Below are 20,419 nucleotides of genomic sequence, written 5' to 3'. Positions count from 1 at the left end.
TCCCAAGCAGATCCAGGTGGCTGTATCCATAGTAGTTTAGCATGAACGTTGTCATGGCTGCTGTCATATAGAAGGCATTGAAGGGTCTTTGAGAGAGCTACAATACCAAATCAGGCTAATGCGCTACGGACGGTGTTTTGGCAGTTCTGGCCATTCATAGCATCTCATCATCTGCCAATCTTCTATTGGTGACCTATTCAGAAAAATCCCTTTAAAGGGGTTGTCCCGCGCCGAAACGGGTTTTTTTTTTTTCAATAGCCCCCCCGTTCGGCGCGAGACAAACCCGATGCAGGGGTAAAAAAAAAAAACGTCCAGTACTTACCCGAATCCCCGCGCTCCCGCGACTTCTTACTTACCTTAGTAAGATGGCCGCCGGGATCTTCACCCACGATGCACCGCGGGTCTTCTCCCATGGTGCACCGTGGGCTCTGTGCGCTCCATTGCCGATTTCAGCCTCCTGATTGGCTGGAATCAGCACACGTGACGGGGCGGAGCTACAAGGAGCAGCTCTCCGGCACGAGCGGCCCCATTCGGAAGGGAGAAGACCGGACTGCGCAAGCGCGTCTAATCGGGCGATTAGACGCTGAAATTAGACGGCACCATGGAGACGAGGACGCTAGCAACGGAACAGGTAAGTGAATAACTTCTGTATGGCTCATATTTAATGCATGATGTATATTACAAAGTGCATTAATATGGCCATACAGAAGTGTATAACCCCACTTGCTTTCGCGGGACAACCCCTTTAACTTGGTCTTTCAGGAAGGGAGTATTCAGGAGGAGCATCGCTGACTTGTTTTTCTGTAAGATTTAAAGGCTTGTCTTGATGACAAATTATCATTTTATTTTCACTAGATTTCAATTGTACTTTTCAATTACTATTTTCAATTTCAATTATTCATTTCCTGTACCAGCACCAACATATGTAGTAGACCTCTACCAAAAATGATCTCATGCCAATTCTCAGTACTGTTCATGGACTTATTTACGAAGGAGGAAGACAGTAAGGCCTCATGTCCACGGGGAAAAGAAGAATTAAAATCCACAGCGGATTTTAACTCTTCTCCCACACGCGGATCCGCACCCCATAGGGATGCATTGTCCACCCGCGGGTAGATAAATACCCGCGGATGGTCAATAAAAGTGAATAAAAAAAATATGGAGCATGAAAAAAAATGGATACGCTCGATTTTGGTGTGGGTCTCCCACGGCTTCTATTGAAGCCTATGGAAGCCGTCCGGATCCGCGGGAGGCCTAAAATAAGAATAAACTTACCCGCAGCGGACCGTGCAGATCTTCCCTTCTTCGCGGCCGGATCTTCTTTCGTCAGCCTGGCGGATATGCCCGGCGCATGCGCCCGGCACGCCGCCGACGTGCCGAGTACATCCGCCCGCCGAAGAAAGAAGATCCGGCCGCGAAGAAGAGAAGACACGCACGGACCCCTGCGGGTAAGTTTATTCTTATTTTCAGCCCCCATGTCCGCTGGGCAGGAGGGACCCGCTACGGATTCTCCATGGAGAATCCATAGCGGGCATAATTTTCCCCGTGGACATGAGTCCTAAGACCAAGGCTAAACAGCAACTTCACCCTCATGGGTTGCGTGCCCAAAGATTGCTGTGGAGCCCTGCAAATTTCTACTTGATGGAGGTCACTGGTGGTATGCTGCAAGTTGCAGGTCGTAAAAAATTCAACCTTGATGAATTTGTGTAACCTACAGTAGCGGCATTCGGTGATTCGCATTGTGACTCCTTTGACCTCAATATGCGTGTGAGCTCACAGAGCTACACTTTGATCTTTGGTTGCACAACCTTTGTCGCAGCCAAAAGTTACCATGTGTGCATTAGGGATGATTTCACTATGAACTAATCAGGGTATTCACATCATTGCTGAGTGCGTTGAAACCTTAAAAACGTATCTGTACATTGGCAGAACATACAAACACCACAGTGTTAGCCATAGTAAAACCATCCTGTGGATTCAAACATATATCACAATGAATAGGAAGCCAAGTACTTACTCTCTTTTTGATGCCAACGGACTGCATGTAGCTGAGTCCCACAATAATGGAAAAGAAACTCATGTTCTGAGTGAAGTGTTTCTCTTGTGAGTAGCGGCATCAGATTCCTTCCATCAATTATTCTAATGTAATAGAAACAAGTAAATTAAATGCCCACAGATTTGTGCTTTAATTATGCTTTTCTCCAGCTCTGTGTTGGCAATACAAGCTCATACAGACAGTTGCAGTACTGCCACGTTTTAGTATCCATACTGTGACTGCAGCACATGTGTAAGGGATTAACTGCCGTTATATAAATTTCACTGTTGGACTTTGCATATGTTCCTGCTAGGACCTTCAGAGACGTCACATTGATGTCTGTTCTAATTCTACTGCTATGGACTGACAGGACCTGAGCGGCCCACTAATTGGCTGTAGGGCTAGGAATAAAAGAGAGGCCCGCTTCCATGCTTGGTGGTGTGGCACAACAATTTATTAGAGAAGAGATGGAGTTTGTTGCATGGAAACTGTTAAATACCCATGAGAGAGAGTCTCAGATGAGCGATTTACCAGATCTGAACTGATCGGGAGAAAAGATGTCAGCTGGTGAGAGCGGTTGGTGCCATCTATTGAAGTACTGTGAGAGGACTGAGACTGCATCTCTAGCCTCATGCACCATAGGTGCCAGTGTATGTTGAACAACCGCATAAAATGCAGTGCATGACTTCCATCTATTGTAACTCCTTCATATATAGTGCCTTAAGTGCATTGCCACGCCACTGCATGCATGTTACGCAACACTTAATTCACTATTCATAGCACTTAACCCAAATACAACATAGCAATCCATATAATCTGTCACCTCAAATTACACAATGTGTCTTAGGCTGGGTTCACACGGGGCAGATGTGCAGCGGAAATTCCGTGCGGAATTTCGCCGCGGCAAATCCGCCTGCAGCCGCTAATCTCGGGATTAGCCAGCCATGTGGACGAGATTTCTGAGAAATCTCGTCCACACGGGACGGCCAATCCGCTGCGGTTAATCCGGCAGAAACCGCGGCTGCGGCGCGGCTTTGCCGACCGCAGTATGTCCATTCTTTTTTTCTTTCCGCTGCGGCTGCGCTCTCCTCTATGGGAGCGCTGGCCGCAGCAGGAGAGCGAGCGGCCGGGCCGCTTCAAAGCCGCCGCGGGTTTTTTCGTGGCAGTTCTCCCGGCGGAAATCTTGCGGTTTTTTGCTGCGGCCAAACCGCGGGATTTCCGTCGGGAATCAGCCCTGTGTGACCGCAGCCTTAAACAAACAGTCAATATTCGCCTCTTTTTCGGGAGGCAGTGCTCCAATAGTCACTCTAAATGGTCGCTGCCACATCTGCTGGTCCTGGTGCTGCTAGCCCTGGTATAGTCCAGTTCTGAGGTTCCTTTATGATGTGCTGCTGAGAGCATATTAGTTTTTTACTCTCCAGATTAGTATTATGGAGCAATTCCAGCAACCTGATTGGCTCTGATTCACAATTTCAGCAACCTGATTGGTTGTTTGGGTTGTCTGAATCAACCAGATTGGTTGTTAAGGCTGAGGGGTAGTGAGTAAAAGGCTAATATGCGTTCCGAGTGCCATTTTGTTAAAGCCTTGTGTGAGGCTTTGTAGAGTAGATTCTTCCCCTAGATGATGCAGCACCACTAGAGGAGGGTCAGTGGCCACCTTAGTCAAAATGGCATTTAGAGCTGTGTCACAGCTTTCAGTGAACGCAGTCCGACAGAAAGTAGCAGTAATGCAAGCTTGCCATTTTGACTAAGATGGCCACCGACTCTCCTCTAGTGGTGCTGCATCATCTAGGGGGAGCATCCACTCTACAAAGCCTCACACAAGGCTTCAACAAAATGGCACTCGGAGCACCCTTCTTTTCCCCCACCCCACATGGCTCTGGCACAGCACTACAGTGTTCACCAGACATGAACTGGAAAGCACTGGTCTTTATTCCTCCCTGCTCCCCCTCCTGGCTGTTTCGTGGACTGGAGGGGTTGAGGCTTAACTTGTTGCAGCAGCTGCAAGCTGCTCTATTGTAGGAGGGAGCGCTGTCAGTGTAAACCTCTTACATGCCTACAAGTATAGTCTTACAGTATTTACAAAAACTACCAGACATCAGTTACGTTTGTACCAGAGCTTAAAGAGGTTGTCCATGGTTAGAAAAATATGTCTGCTTTCTTCTTTCAAACACAGCGCCACCCTTAGGATTTAGTGTGGTATTGCAGCTCAACTTTATCAAAGTGGGTGTGAGCTAAACTGCAATACCAGACACAACCTACGAACAAGGGTAGGACTGTGTTTGGGAGAAAGTAGCGCTGTTTTTCTAACCCTGGACAATCTCTTTAAGAGTGTATCAATAGTATCCTTAAAGGAGCTCTTCAAGATTCAGTGGACTACTATCCCTGGCCGGAGTAAACTGCATATTGCAAATAAAAATTAAACCAAAAAAAAGAAACATAATAACATATTAATATCCATGACTACCAGGGGATAAGGGTGATATCAATTAGATTCCCAGTAGGCAAAAATCTTATCGGACATGAGAGCGTGTTCAACAGCTGTCTGAACTCCTAGAATCTCTTGGGGCAATGAGAGGTGATATGAGACAGCACATTAGTGGGCAGCCTAGGGAATGAATATTTTATTCAATAATCCGAGTAAGAATTACATTTCTTTATAGTATTGAGATGCAATGCCAATATTCTCTAAATAATAGTAGCAAAATGGAGTACGTTACGCAGTTCCTGGAAAGTGAGGGGAGAGGAGGACTTCCAAGTTCTAGCAATAACTTGCCTAGCAGCTCATGTTATGTGACCAACAAAACAAAGAGTGAGAGCCCATGCAGTGGCCGATGCATTCTGGCCCAAAAGATAGTTCCAAAACTATCTTTTGGGCCCGAGGTAAAAACTCCCAGTGCTATATTGGCCTGGACAGGCCCTTTTACGTCTCAGGAATATGGCCATGTGATCTGATGCATTGGAATCCATTGCATCAGATCACAGCGTATATTGGCCGGCCAAGAAAACGGATGGCTGATATACGCTCGTGGGAATAAAGCCTAAGTGTCAGTAAACGTGTAAGCATCTGTGTGTAACTGTCTGTGTGTAAGTGTCTGTGAGTAGGTGTCTGTGTGTGTTTTTGTGTATCAGTAAGGGGCTGTGAGTGTCTGTGAGCAAGGTGTAAGTGAAGCAGAATTGTGTGACTGAGTGAGTGTAAGTGAAGCAGAATTGTGTGACTGAGTGAGTGTAAGTGAAGCAGAATTGTGTGACTGAGTGAGAGCAAGCAGTAAGTGTGTGAGTGTTTAAATGAAAAAAGCATGAGGGATTTCGAAAGGGGAGAGGAGCGTGAGCGGTTGTAAACGGGCAGAGGCGTGTTTGGAGTGTGATCTAGTCAATCTTCACTTCTTCCGTAAGTAAATTGTAGATCCCCATTAGGATGAGCTCCATGCTTGACAATGCTGTCCAGTGTGCTACTTGTGCAATGTATGAGGTCTTTGATCAGCCGATTGATGGTGCATACTATTGCAGAAGATGCATGCACATCGGACATCTGGAAGCCCAAATCCTGGATCTAAATGAGCAACTGGCAAGAATGAGAGCCACTGACAACATGGAAAGGAGTTTGCTGCTCACTGAGCAGGCAGTCGCTGGGGTAGAGGCGGGGGCGGACGGTAGTTAGGGGGAGCAGGCAGCTAGCTGGATGACAGTTAGAAGGGGTAAAGGGAAGAGAACCAGGGAAGATACTTCTGAACTGGCCTACCCCAACAAGTTTGCAAAGTTGGCAGATGAGGGGAATGCCATTACAGAGCTAGCACAGCTGCAACACGACACTGAACGCCAGGGAAAGGACTGCTCCAGTGACAAGGGGACAGAGAGTGCAGTGCAGGCTAAACAGGTCCTAGTGGTGGGAGACTCAATTATAAGGAGGATAGATAGGGCAATCTGCCACAAAGACCGGGATCATCGAACGGTGTGTTGTTTTCCATTCGCTTGAGTTCGACACATCGCGGATTGGACTGAAAGATTACTGGGAGGGGCTGGTGAGGATCCAGCGGTCATGGTGCACATTGGCATCAATGAACAAAAATTAGAGATCAATGGAGGGCCCTCAAAAACTATTTCAGGGACCTAGGATCCAAGCTTAGGGTGAGGTCCTCCAAGGTAGTTTTCTCGGAAATACTACCTGTACCACAAGCCACACTAGGAAGGCAGCAGGATCTTGGGGAGGTAAACAAGTGGCTCCGGAGTTGGTGTAAGAAGGAGGGGTTTGTCTTCTTTAAGAACTGGGCTGACTTCGCTGTTGTCTACAGGCTTTACCATAGGAATGGGCTGAACCTTTATGGGGAGGGTGCAGCTGTGCTGGAGGAGAATATGGCTAGAAGGCTGGAGAAGTGTTTAAACTAGGGACTGGGCACTGAAAACGTCTAAAGCCATAATATGACAGTTTTTAAGTTTCTTCTTGCAACTTAAAGATGAGTTCTGGATTTTTGATTTTTTGTGGAGTGTGTTCAGTAGGATTGTGGTATCTTTTTTCCAGGTATCAAAGTTAGAGATTACCTCAGGTTCCTGCATAAGTGCGTCCTTATCGGGACGGTACACTCACCATTTAGTTAGTGACGTTTACATTTTAGAGTCCCGCAAGGATAGTACCCGTTTACTTTATTTTCTCTTTACCATTAACTGTTTGCTTTCGGGATCTGTGGTGTTAATAGTTCCTGTGTGCTTATTTCATAAATACAGTTACTGCATGTTGGCTGCTGACACGGCAGTAATAACATAATTTTGCAATATAATGTTACAATTTGCAGAGATATTTTTTTTAACAGTGGTGTCCCCCTGTTTAGCTCTCCATTGGTATCCAATGGTTACAACCTGTGTACTGCACTGTTTTAGCTGGTCAGGCATGCTTCTGTAATGATGACACAGTCTGTACAGTCATAAATGTGCACTTGTTAGTAACTGGCACTAGGGCATTGTGGGAGATGTAGTTTTTGCAATCCCTGGCTGCCAATTTAAGTAATAGTGTGAAATCTGAAGCTGGCTGTAATGCAGCGGTGGTGCAGGTCGGCAAAAAAAAGTACAGACTTTCAGTTTGATTTAGATGGACGTATGGAATAATGGTACTACATGGAAATATTAGGGAAAGTTTGATAGGATTAATAGGTTGTTGGGAGAATGGCATTGTACTGTAATACAGAAAAGTCCCAAGTTTATGTCCCCTACAGGAACTTAAAAAATAGTAAAAATAAGTTTTAAAAAGTTTTTAAGGAAAAAAAACAATTTTAAGCATTAAAAGTTCGAAAACATAAACATCAAGCTCATAAATGATCCCTGCATATCTGCATGGCAGAAAGAATCTACATAGCGGCCCAGTTGGAAGCCTCAATAACACAAACCTGTCTTTAGGCAATTCACCACCCCCCAGGTGGACCACGGTTGGAAAGATATCCATTAGACTTGTGGGTTCATCAATTTTTACATCAGAGAGAATAATGCCAGGCCACCGGACTATCCCTGGCACTCGGATACCGCCTTCCCAGCCAGCCATACCTTTTCCTCCTATAAGTTTATATCATTAGAGCATATTGTAAATGCACTACATGAGTTTAATACATTACGTGATGCTCATTTCCATGCATTGGTTGTGAGTAATTTAAAAAAAAATGAATGCATATATGAATAATCAAATTGAACTCTGTGCTTCTACAGCACTGACTACTTTTTGCCCTAGAAAATAGTCTTCCACGCAAGATGGAGTTAGTCGTATATGGGTGGTAGACTTTCAACTATGGTAATATGATCACAAGCTAATTGGTGTCAAAGAGGCACAGCACATAACTCACTGCTTCTGCCTCTGAATTTCAGTGATCGATGGTAGTCTTAGCACCCCCATCTCCACCAACAATGAAAACGTCTAAAGCCGTAATAGGCAGTGTCTCTTTTGGATACACTGTTCTTCATTAACATATAAAATATATTGAATTTCCTAAACATTTATTTCTTAGCGGTGTATCTTGACTCCGCCCCTCAATGCTATGATGCGGATTGCATCATCACGTTGTTACCACGTGACTCATCACGCAGGAGTCACGTGATCCATCTAACATGGTGCCGACCATCTAGCGGCGTTTCTAACTCTGCTCTTCAGCGTTATGACTCGGATTTCGTCATTATGCCGTCACGTGATCCATCTAACATGGCGCCGACCATCTAGCGGCGTTTCTAACTCTGCCCTTCAGTGTTATGACGCGGATTCCGTCATTACGCCGTCATCACGTGACTTATCACACGGACGCCACGTGACCCATCCATCATGGCGCCGACCATTCCATCCCCAGGACAGGCATCGTTATGTGTACGGCATAGGTTTACAAGTATGTATGTGTATATACATATATATATATATATATATATATATATAGAGGTGTTGCAACATTGTAATCTTTATATTCATTTTTGTGCTTGACAAAGTCTTTTTAAAGACGAAACGCGTTGCACCTAGGACCTCTGTGTCCAAATAAAGAATCCTTTTGGTTATTATCACTTTTTGGGATTCCTGTGATAACTATAAGTAGCGCTGATATAACTTTTTTGCACTTATGTGCAACCATTTATGATTTCTTCCATGGTGGGTCCTATTTTACAATAAGACCCACAATATCAGCTGCTCTCCGGACCTAGCCCCCTCTGGATTGGTGAAGCATTTATTGATACGGTTGCAGTGGATATATACAGGAGTATATATATATAATTACAAGCATACTTGGATATGGAGGTGATAATGGGGTCCTGACAGACCTCACTATTCACCGGGTAAGTTCCATTGATTTTATACTCTGGTGTGCACACTGTGTATTGGACTCCGTCTGGAGCGCCCTCCTAATACCATTATCTTCTAAAGCCGTAATATGACAGTTTTTAATACAAATATAGCTTGTATGATATCACTCTATGATCTCTTTTCTCACCTCGATAAATTCCATTCCATCCTCCAGTTTGTAATTTTCCATCATTAGCCTCTAAATGTCCTCCATGATCAGAGGTAAAATAGATCATTGTGTTGTTCTTTAGTCCTGCATTATCAATAGCATTAACGACTGAACCTGGAAAACAATATTCATTGTTCAGATTATGAGCCACTAAAGAATAAATTGGTTACACTGCACAGAAAGTGAGGACTCATGTAAAACCATAAGCAACAAATGCAACAGTAAATAAGACAGTATTCTATCCATCTTATTGCCACCTTGTAGACTAAAAAGCTTGGAAAACATGGAAATTAGATTATATCCAGAAGACAATGTGGCAATCTTAACTCCTAAGTAAAAGGCTTTCCTTCAACTTCCATACATGTTGAATATTGCTCTCTATATATTATATATCTGATTGTGAAAGTTTTGAATTATATTTTATGCAGTAGTGTTGTGTGCATGATATTTGTGTTGTGTGCATAGAAAGAAGTTTGTGTGCAAAAGACACAATGTCAAATTTTACTAACAGGGTTCCATACGCTAAGCATGCAACTTTGTCATGCTTGACCTTTGTAATGTTTTGCTAAAAGAGAAGTATCATGCATGCTGTAGAGTTTTATATGTTTACTTTGTAGGGGGTGACACACCTCTTGCATTGGACCAATAAAACAGAAGAACTTGGAAACATTACTTGGGTGTTTCTCACTGTATTCGTCTCTGATTCATCAAATGATAATTATTAACCCCTTAATGACACGGCCTATTTTGGCGTTGAGGACCAAGCGATTTTTCCATCTCCATTTTTCAAAAGCCATAACTTTTTTATTTTTCCGTCGGCACGGCCGTATAAGGGCTTGTTTTTTGCGCGGCGAGCTGTAGTTTTTATCTGTGCCACTTTTGGGTACATAGACTATATCGTAAAACTTTTTTTTTTTTTTATGATACCAGGGAGAGAAAACGCATCAATTCTGCCATAGATTTTTTTTTCTTTTTCTTACAGCGTTAATCATGCAGCATAAATGACACACTACATTTTTTCTGCGGGTCGGTACGGTTACAACGATACCAAAATTCTTATATTTTTTTTAGGTTTTTATACTTTTTTGCAATAAAACCCCCTTTTTTTTGGAAATCTTTTTTTTTTCTCTATAGTTGCATTCAAAGTCCTGTAACTTTTTTATTTTTCTATATACGGAGCTCTATGAGAGCTTATTTTTTGCATGATGAGCTGTAGTTTGTATTGGTACCATTTTGGGGAATGTATGGCTTTTTTGATCACTTTTATTGCATTTTTTGGGAGGCAAAATGCTAAAAATTAGCATTTTGTCTCTGTTTTTTAGCGTTTTTTTTACGCTTTTTGTCGTACAAAATAAAAAGTGTTCAACTTTTTGTACACTTTGTTACGGACGTGTCAATACCCAATATGTGGGGTTTAAAATTTTTTTACCTTTTTTTTATGCAAATATTAGAAAAAGCATAAAAAAAGGGTTTTTTTTACATTTTTCTTTTTTTTACGTTTTTCATTTCTTTTTTTTACACTATTTGAGTCCCTCTGAGGGACTTACATCACTGTGCCTATGATCGCTGTCATAAGGCATGGCAGAGCTACTGCCCTGCCATGCCTTATCGCTTATACAGCGATCCTAGGCATAGGCAATACAGGACGCCAGTGTCTGGCGTCCTGTTGCCATGGTGACAGGCCGGGCTCTCGCGATGACATCGCGAGAGCCGGCCGGAGACACAGAGGGAGCGTGATCCCTCTGTGAACTCTTTCCCTGCCGCGATCTACTTAGATCGCGGCAGGGAAGGGGTTAACAGCGGGGGGCGCATCTCCGATGTCCCCCTGCTGTTGCAGCGGGACGCCGGCTGTGACTGACAGCCGACTCCCGCTGCGGGATAGCGCGGGATCTTATGTGATCTCGCGCTATCCCCAGGACGTACCGTTACGTCCTGTTGCGGGAAGTACCAGGCTCCCAGGACGTACCGGTACGTCCTGGAGCGGGAAGGGGTTATTTAGGCATACCTGATTGAGTTTCACATAAATTAAGTGATTACTTTAACATGATGCATAACACAACACTGTTTTTGTAAGTATTAATAGAAACTAATTCACAAGTGGGGCTCATAATGTAACTTTGATTTTATATGGAGGCACATAGCGGTTGCTCTAACTTATTCATACAAAATCTCTCTGCTATGCTGAACTTTATGAGCTAAAACTGCAGAGCTCTTAATTTGATATATTTTATATTAATATAAGTATTAAACACAGAAGAATAAGAAAACTAATCATTTAAAGATAATATAAAGTAATAATCCGATTTGTTCGAAATAGGTAATATCAATTTTATCAATATTAATATGTAAAAATATACTTAATAACTAGAGATGAGCGAGCACCAAAATGCTCGAGTGCTCGTTACTCGAGTCAACTTTCAGTGATGCTCGAGAGTTCGTTTCGAGTAACGAACCCCATTGAAGTCAATGGGCGACTCGAGCATTTTTGTATATCGCCGATGCTCGCTAAGGTTTTCATTTGTGAAAACCTGGGAAATTCAAGAAAGTGATGGGAACGACACAGAAATGGATAGGGCTGGCGAGGGGCTACATGTTGGGCTGCATCTCAAGTTCCCAGGTCCCACTATTAAGCCACAATAGTGGCAAGAGTGAGACACCCCCCCCCCCCCGCACTGTCAGCATAAAGATCCTTCTCCTCTGGCTCAGGGGCAGCTCTCAAATCCCCGGCTGCTGAATACTACTCACAGCTGTTCAGAGCAGTACAGGAGGACTGCAGCCGGCCGCGCTGAACTCCGTCTGCCGGGACCAGGTGAGTATATATATTTTTTTTTACACATTTCTGGATGAATTGCAGGGAAGGGCTTATATATTTAAGCCCTTCCCAACAATTCATCCCGCGATTGCCGGCAGCCCATTGCTTTCAATGGAGCGGGCTGTATTGCCGGCTCCATTGAATTCAATGGGCTAACATCGTTCTGCCGGGACAAGGTGAGTATATTTATTTTTTATTTTTACACATTTCTGGATGAATTGCAGGGAAGGGCTTATATATTTAAGCCCTTCCCGACAATTCATCCCGCGATCGCCGGCAGCCCATTGCTTTCAATAGAGCCGGCTGTATCGCCGGCTCCATTGAATTCAATGGTCAGTGCTTGTTTAGTCAAGACGAGTACCGCGTGGTGCTCGTCTCGAGTAACGAGCATCTCGAGCACCCTAATACTCGAACGAGTATCAAGCTCATTAATAATAATAAGTATCATTAATAACCTCTACCTCATGGGGTTTTTACATTGCTCTGGATCAACATTACAGGATAACAGGCTGAACTGGATGTGCATCTGTCTTTTTAAGCCGTACATACTATGTTACTATGACTTACCAACCATAAAGTCCATTTCTTCAACATTATCTCCATAACGCCCATGCTTGCTTTTCCCCATAAATGCTTTTGTGGTTATCAGTGGTATATGAACATGGAGAAAAGAGACGATGAGCAGGAAAGGGGTGTCCTTATTTCTTATAAAATAAATAAAGAATTACAATACTTAAACTGAAGTTGAAGAAAATATTTTAAAAAATCTAACCTCCAATTTCACTAAGGAATAATAACATGATAATAATAATATTCATAAGGGTTATACATGATAATAATAAAAGTAATAACACATGAAAAACGCCAATACCATTAAGCAATCATGGGCCCTAAAGAAGCTCCATGGTAGGCATACCTTAGACATCAATCTGGATCATGTTGACAAAACTGTGTCAAACTGCTGTCTGGTTCGGGGTAACCTCTTTGGAGAAACAGAGGGGTTCATGATTGCCATACAGGATCAAGTCATAAACACAAGAAACTACAGAAAACGCATCCTAAAAGACACCCCACTTACTGATGACACGTGCTGAAAAGGCCACATGTGGCAGAAACAATATAACACATCACCTCCAGTTGCTCTTGTCACAAACAGATTATTTTCAAAGACATAACAAATAGCAAATCTAATACGCTAAGAGCTTGTAGACAAGCACCAACTATCAGACACTCATATTATATACTAGAAATACACTCCACAGACAGTCCTAGAAAACAACACACACAAATTGTACTACGACAGAGACAAAACAATCCACCACAACAGACCAGCCATCACACTCATTGACAAACCTAAGAAACCCCATCCATCATAGATTTAATCCCTGCATGGTTCGGGTAACTGGCTTAAGGTCGACTCAGCCTTCCATCCTTCCGAGGTCAGTAAAATGTGTACCCAGCTTGGTGAGGGGTAATAAATAAATTACAAGTAACAAGATTTATTTTTTATTTTATCCATCCCAAACACTCACAGCATTCACAATGCATACACTGAGACAATCACTAATTACACTGAACTCCACAGAAGATGAGACACCTATGGAGAATGGATGGAGTACTTATTGTGCCTGTCATCTTCTCTACCACTGGGGTTGGACCATATGCACTATACAAATGTCTAGAAATGTTACAGCTAAACCAAAAACTTATTCATGTTGCTGCAGAAAGCAGCCATACTAAATACATATCACATTGTCAGAATGTTTGTGGACCTGGTCACACAACACACAGGTCTAATGTTTGCATTGCTTTGGTTGCTCTGCCTTGACTGTTGTCCGGCTTAGCACTTGGTACTGGTATCAACCAAGTTAAAGATTCCAATTCACCTCCCACTCTCGTTCTTCAAATCGCTGAAAGATTTATTTTTTTTAAACATTTATTTTATTACTAGAGATGAGCGAACGTACTCGTCCGTGCTTGATACTCATTCGAGTATTAGCGTGTTCGAGATGCTCGTTACTCGTGACAAGTACCACGCGATGTTCGAGTTACTTTCACTTTCATCTCTGAGACGTTAGCGCGCTTTTCTGGCCAATAGAAAGACAGGGAAGGCATTACAACTTCCCCCTGCGACGTTCAAGCCCTATACCACCCCCCTGCAGTGAGTGGCTGGCGAGATCAGGTGTCACCCGAGTATATAAATCGGCCCCTCCCGCGGCTCGCCACAGATGCATTCTGACAGAGATCAGGGACAATGCTGCTGGTGCCGGAGCTGCTATAGGGAGAGCGTTAGGGGTATTTTAGGCTTCAAGAACCCCAACGGTCCTTCTTAGGGCCACATCTAACCGTGTGCAGTAGTGTGGAGGCTGCTTTTTGCAGTGTTGCACTTTTTTTTTTTTTTGTATATCGGCCGTGCAGAGCATTGCGCCCTGCAGTAATTATACATAGCCCAGGGCCAGTAGTGGTGGTGAGGCAGGGACAGAAGACATATATTTATTGAATATAGGCAGTGGGCCTTTTCAAAAACATTTTGGAAAAAAAATCTATTTGGGCTGCCTGTGACTGTCCTCAGTGTACTGGGTCTGTGCTGGGTGTAGTTGTCCTCCTAATTCATACGCAGCCAGCTAAGTGTTACAGCAGGCTTGCGCAAAATTATTTCCTGGCTCTGCTGTGCGTTCGGTAAGCGAAGTCAGCCTCCAACCACAGGCCAATAAGCGGCACATTTAATTACAGCATTCTGTTTCTGCACTACTGGTAATACACCATGCTGAGGGGTAGGGGTAGGCCTATAGGACGTGGACGCGGGTGAGGACGCTGAGGCCCAAGTCAGGGTGTGGGCACAGGCCGAGCCAGTGCGGTGGCCAGGGGTAGAGGCAGGGCCAGACCGAATAATCCACCAACTGTTTCCCAAAGCGCCCCCTCGCGCCATGCCACCCTGCAGAGGTCAAGGTGCTCTACGGTGTGGCAGTTTTTCACAGAGATGCCTGACGACCGACGAACAGTGGTGTGCAACCTTTGTCGCGCCAAGATCAGCTGGGGAGGCATCACCACCAGCATGCGCAGGCGTATGGTGGCCAAGCACCCCACAAGGCGGGACGAAGGCCGTTCACCGCCTCCGGTTTGCACCACTGCCTCTCCCCCTGTGCCCCAACCTGCCACTGAGATCCAACCCCCCTCTGAGGACACAGGCACTACCGTCTCCTGGCCTGCACCCACATGCTCACCTCCGCTGTCCTCGGCCCCATCCAGCAATGTCTCTCAGCGCAGCGTCCAGACGTTGCTAGCGCCACTGTTTGAGCGCAAGCGCAAGTACGCCACCACGCACCCGCACGCTCAAGCGTTAAACGTGCACATTGCCAAATTGATCAGCCTGGAGATGCTGCCGTATAGGCTTGTGGAAACGGAGGCTTTCAAAAGCATGATGGCGGCGGCGGCCCCGCACTACTCGGTTCCCAGTCACCACTACTTTTCCCGATGTGCCGTCCCAGCCCTGCACGACCACGTCTCCCGCAACATTGTACGCGCCCTCACCAACGCGGTTACTGCCAAGGTCCACTTAACAATGGACACGTGGACAAGCACAGGCGGGCAGGGCCACTATATCTCCCTGACGGCACATTGGGTGAATTTAGTGGAGGCTGGGACCGAGTCAGAGCCTGGGACCGCTCACGTCCTACCCACCCCCAGAATTGCGGGCCCCAGCTCGGTGCTGGTATCTGCGGCGGTGTATGCTTCCTCCACTAAACCACCCTCCTCCTCCTCCAACGCAACCTCTGTCTCGCAATCAAGATGTGTCAGCAGCAGCACGTCGCCAGCAGTCGGTGTCGCGCGGCGTGGCAGCACAGCGGTTGGCAAGCGTCAGCAGGCCGTGCTAAAACTACTCAGCTTAGGAGAGAAGAGGCACACGGCCCACGAACTGCTGCAGGGTCTGACAGAGCAGACCGACCGCTGGCTTGCGCCGCTGAGCCTCCAACCGAGCATGGTCGTGTGTGACAACGGCCGTAACCTGGTGGCGGCTCTGCAGCTCGGCAGCCTCACGCACGTGCCATGCCTGGCCCATGTCTTTAATTTGGTGGTTCAGCGCTTTCTGAAAAGCTACCCACACTTGTCATACCTGCTCGGAAAGGTGCGCCGGGTCAGCGCACATTTCCGCAACTCCAAGATGGACGCTGCCACCCTGCGGACCCTGCAACATCGGTTTAATCTGCCAGTGCACCGACTGCTGTGCGACGTGCCCACACGGTGGAACTCTACGCTCCACATGTTGGCCAGGCTCTATGAGCAGAGTAGAGCTATAGTGGAATACCAACTCCAACATGGGCGGCGTAGTGGGAGTCAGCCTCCTCAATTCTTTACAGTAGAGTGGGCCTGGTTGGCAGACATCTGCCAGGTCCTTGGAAACTTTGAGGAGTCTACCCAGATGGTGAGCGGGGATGCTGCAATCGTTAGCGTCACCATTCCTCTGCTATGCCTCTTGAGAAGTTCCCTGCAAAGCATAAAGGCAGACGCTTTGCACTCGGAAACGGAGGCGTGGGAAGACATTATGTCGCTGGATAGTCAGAGCACCCTCATGTCTATATCTCAGCGCGTTGAGGAGGAGGAGGAGGGGGAGGAGCATGAGGAGGAGGGGGAAGAGACAGCTTGGCCCACTGCTGAGGGTACACATGCTGCTTGCCTGTCATCCTTTCAGCGTGTATGGCCGGAGGAGGAGGAGGAGGAGGATCCTGAAAGTGATCTTCCTAGTGAGGACAGTCATGTGTTGCATACAGGTACCCTGGCACACATGGCTGACTTCATGTTAGGATGCCTTTCTCGTGACCCTCGCGTTACACGCATTCTGGCCACTACGGATTACTGGGTGTACACACTGCTCGACCCACGGTATAAGGAGAACCTTTCCACTCTCATTCCCGAAGAGGAAAGGGGTTCGAGAATGATGGTATACCACAGGGCGCTGGTGGACAAACTGATGGTAAACTTCCCATCCGACAGCGCTAGTGGCAGAAGGCGCAGTACCGAGGGCCAGGTAGCAGGGGAGGCGCAGAGATCAGGCAGCATGTACAGCGCAGGCAGGGGAACATTCTCCAAGGCCTTTGCCAGCTTTATGGCTCCCCAGCAAGACTGTGTCACCGCTCCCCAGTCAAGGCTGAGTTGGCGGGAGCACTGTAAAAGGATGGTGAGGGAGTACGTAGCCGATCGCACGACCGTCCTCGGTGACGCCTCTGCCCCCTACAACTACTGGGTGTCGAAGCTGGACATGTGGCCTGAACTTGCGCTGTATGCCCTGGAGGTGCTTGCTTGTCCTGCGGCTAGCGTCTTGTCAGAGAGGGTGTTTAGTGCGGCTGGGGGAATCATCACGGATAAGCATACCTGCCTGTCAACCGACAGTGCCAACAGGCTTACACTCATCAAGATGAACAAAGCCTGGATTTCCCCAGACTTCTCTTCTTCACCAGCGGACAGCAGCGATACCTAAGCAATACGTAGGCTGCACCCGCGGATGGAAGCATTGTTCTCTATCACCATCAAAAACGTGGACCTTTTAGCTTCATCAATCTGTGTATAATATTCCTCCTCCTCCTCCTGCTCCTCCTCCTGAAACCTCACGTAATCACGCCCAAAGGGCAATTTTTCTTAGGCCCACAAGGCTCAGTCATATATTTTTTGTAAACAATTTTTATACGTTTCAATGCTCAGTAAAGCGTTGAAACTTGCACCTGAACCAATTTTTATTTTAACTGGGCTGCCTCCAGGCCTAGTTACCAATTAAGCCACATTAACCAAAGCGATTAATGGGTTTCACCTGCCCTTTTGGTTGGGCATGGGCAATTTTTCTGAGGTACATTAGTACTGTTGGTACACAAATTTTTTGGGGCCCTCGCCTACAGTGTAATCCAATTAATTTTTTGCCCACCTGCATTACAGCTGACGTTACATCAGCTGTGCTGGGCACTGCAATGGGATATATTTATGTACCGCCGGTAGGTTCCAGGGAGCCACCCATGCTGTTGGTCCACACGGAGTTGTAACTACATGTGTCCACTTCTAAAGAAACCCAGTCTGACTGGGGCATGCAGTGTGGGCCGAAGCCCACCTGCATTTAACATGACATTACCTCAGCTGTGACGGGCAATGCTGTGGGATATATTTATGTGCCGCAGGTGGCTTCCTGGCACCCATCCATGCTGTCGGTCCACAGGGACTTCACAATAGGGAGTTGTACCTGCCTGTGTCTATGAATTAAAAAGCCTGGTCAGGTTGGGGCATGCAGTGTGGGCCAAAGCCCACCTGCATTTAATCGGACGCTACCTCAGCTATGATGGGCACTGCAATGGGATACATTAATGTACAGCCAGTGGGTTCCAGGGAGCCACCCATGCTGTGGGTGCACACGGAATTCCCATTGCGGAGTTGTACCTGCCTGTGACTATTTATAAAAAAACGCAGTCTGACTGGGGCATGCAGACACCTTGACAGAATGAATAGTGTGTGGCACATAGGTTCCCCATTGCTATGCCCACGTGTGCAGCTCCTGATGGCAGTGGCACAGGATTATATTTCTCATTGTTTCCGTACAGCATTGTGGGCTATCGCCCCGCCCCTTTTAAAGAGGGTCGCTGCCTAGCCGTGCCAACCCTCTGCAGTGTGTGCCTGCGGTTCCTCCTCATGGCAGACGCACTTATAAGTAGACAAGAGTGTGGCGTGGCATGAGGGCAGCTGAAGGCTGCGCAGGGACAATTTGGTGTGCGCTGTGGACACTGGGTCGTGCAGGGGGGGTTGGGCAGCATGTAACCCAGGAGAAGAGGAAGCGGAGTGTCATGCAGGCAGTGATTGTGCTTTGTTGGAGGTAGTGTGGTGCTTAGCTAAGGTATGCATTGCTAATGAGGGCTTTTCAGAAGTAAAAGTTGTTGGGGGGGGCCCACTCTTGCCGCTATTGTGGCTTAATAGTGGGACCTGGGAACTTGAGATGCAGCCCAACATGTAGCCCCTCGCCTGCCCTATCCGTTGCTGTGTCATTCCCATCACTTTCTTGAATTGCCCCGATTTTCACAAATGGAAACCTTAGCGAGCATCGGTGATATACAAAAATGCTCGAGTCGCCCATTGACTTCAATGGGGTTCGTTACTCGAGATGAACCCTCGAGCATCGCGATAATTTTGTCCCGAGTAACGAGCACCCGAGCATTTTGGTGCTCGCTCATCTCTATTTATTACTGATTTGTGTCATCAGCGCTACATTAGCACAAGAATGTTAAATGTGATGCAATTAAGAAATCACAAGCAGCAGGGTTTAACCCCCTTAATGACGCGGCCATTTTTCTTTTTCCATTTTCGTTTTTTCCTCCCCCCTTTAAAAAAATCATAACTCCTTTATTTATCCATCCACGTCGCTGTATGAGGGCTTGTTTTTTTGCGGGACGAGTTGTATTTTTCAATGGTGCTATTTAAAGTACCATATAATGTACTGAAAAACTTTTTAAAAATTCTAAGTGGAGTAAAATGAAAAAAAAAAGACATTTTGCCATCTTTTAGTGCGTCTTGCTTCTACGGCGCATAAAATGGCAACAAAAACGACATGATAACTTTATTCTATGGGCCGGTACGATTACTACGATGACAAACTTGTATAGGTTTTTTTTTACTATACTCCTCTTTTTTTTTTTTTTTTAAAGACAAAATTTTTTTCAATTATTTTCTGTCGTCATTTTGTGCGTGCAATAACTTTTTTATTTTTCCGTCGACGTAGTTGAGCAAGGTCTCATTTTTTGCGGGATGTCCTGTAGTTTCTGATAGTACCATTTTGGAATACATTTGACTTTTTGATCGCTTTTTATTGCGTTTTTTCTGGGAGACAGGGTAACTAAAAAAGTGCATTTCTGGTGTTCTTCATTTTTTTTTTTCGGACGACGTTCACCATGCGGGAAAAATTATGTGCTGCTTTGATATTTCGGACTTTTACGGAAGCGCCGATACCAAATACATATTTTTAATTTATTATTTAGATTTTTTAATAATAGATATGGCAAAAGGGGGGTGATTTAAACTTTTACAACTTTTTTTTTTTTTTCAATTAAAAAAAACTTTATTGATTTTTTTTTTACTTTACTTTGAAGTCCCCCTCCGGGACTTTAAGATGCGGTGCTTTGATCGCTCCTGCAGTATGACGTAATGCTAAAGGCTGTCATGACACCTGCACGGCTCCCCCGATCTCACCGCGGGGGGGGTCGTGCGGGACCCCCGAACATCGTTCGGGGGATTTAAATGCCGCTGTCAGAATTGACAGCGGCATTTAAATGGTTAATAGCCGCGATCGCCCGCGCGTCTGCTCGCGGCTACTGCCCGCGGGTGTCAGCTGTTATAAACAGCTGATGCCCGCACTGTATGAAGAGAGGTTGCCACGCACCCTCTCTTCATACATACCCCGACGCTCCATGACGTACCGGTACGTCATTGGTCGTTAAGTGGTTAAAATGTAATTACTTTCTTTTTCATTTCTTTATTGATGTCAGTAGCGATCATATATCAGTATACATAAACCTTTCATTAAAATTGGTTATTTTCTTAATATGTTAGAAGTGTAATAACAGGAATAATGTACAT

General features: G+C 45.7%; 1 protein-coding gene across 4 annotated transcripts in view; it reads right to left on the bottom strand.

The window, feature by feature from the left end:
* LOC136625583 (arylsulfatase D-like) overlaps window positions 1-20,419 on the bottom strand; it is a 126,780-nt gene that overhangs the window by 45,375 nt on the left and 60,986 nt on the right. For 2 of the 4 annotated variants that reach the window (XM_066599894.1, XM_066599895.1), the window contains exons 6-8: window positions 12,386-12,522; window positions 8,986-9,120; window positions 7,414-7,576 (exon numbers count right to left, since the gene is read on the bottom strand). In XM_066599894.1, coding sequence (XP_066455991.1) covers window positions 7,414-7,576; window positions 8,986-9,120; window positions 12,386-12,522 — 435 coding nt within the window. Of the gene's footprint in view, window positions 1-2,017; window positions 2,140-7,413; window positions 7,577-8,985; window positions 9,121-12,385; window positions 12,523-20,419 lie in introns of all 4 variants that reach the window. The other 2 variants (XM_066599897.1, XM_066599896.1) reach the window with 2 other exon arrangements.

This window comes from Eleutherodactylus coqui, chromosome 4 (genome assembly GCF_035609145.1).
Source record: "Eleutherodactylus coqui strain aEleCoq1 chromosome 4, aEleCoq1.hap1, whole genome shotgun sequence".
Taxonomy (NCBI): domain Eukaryota; kingdom Metazoa; phylum Chordata; class Amphibia; order Anura; family Eleutherodactylidae; genus Eleutherodactylus; species Eleutherodactylus coqui.
Note: the sequence above shows the minus strand (reverse complement) of the source record. Positions and strands in the feature narration are given on the sequence as shown.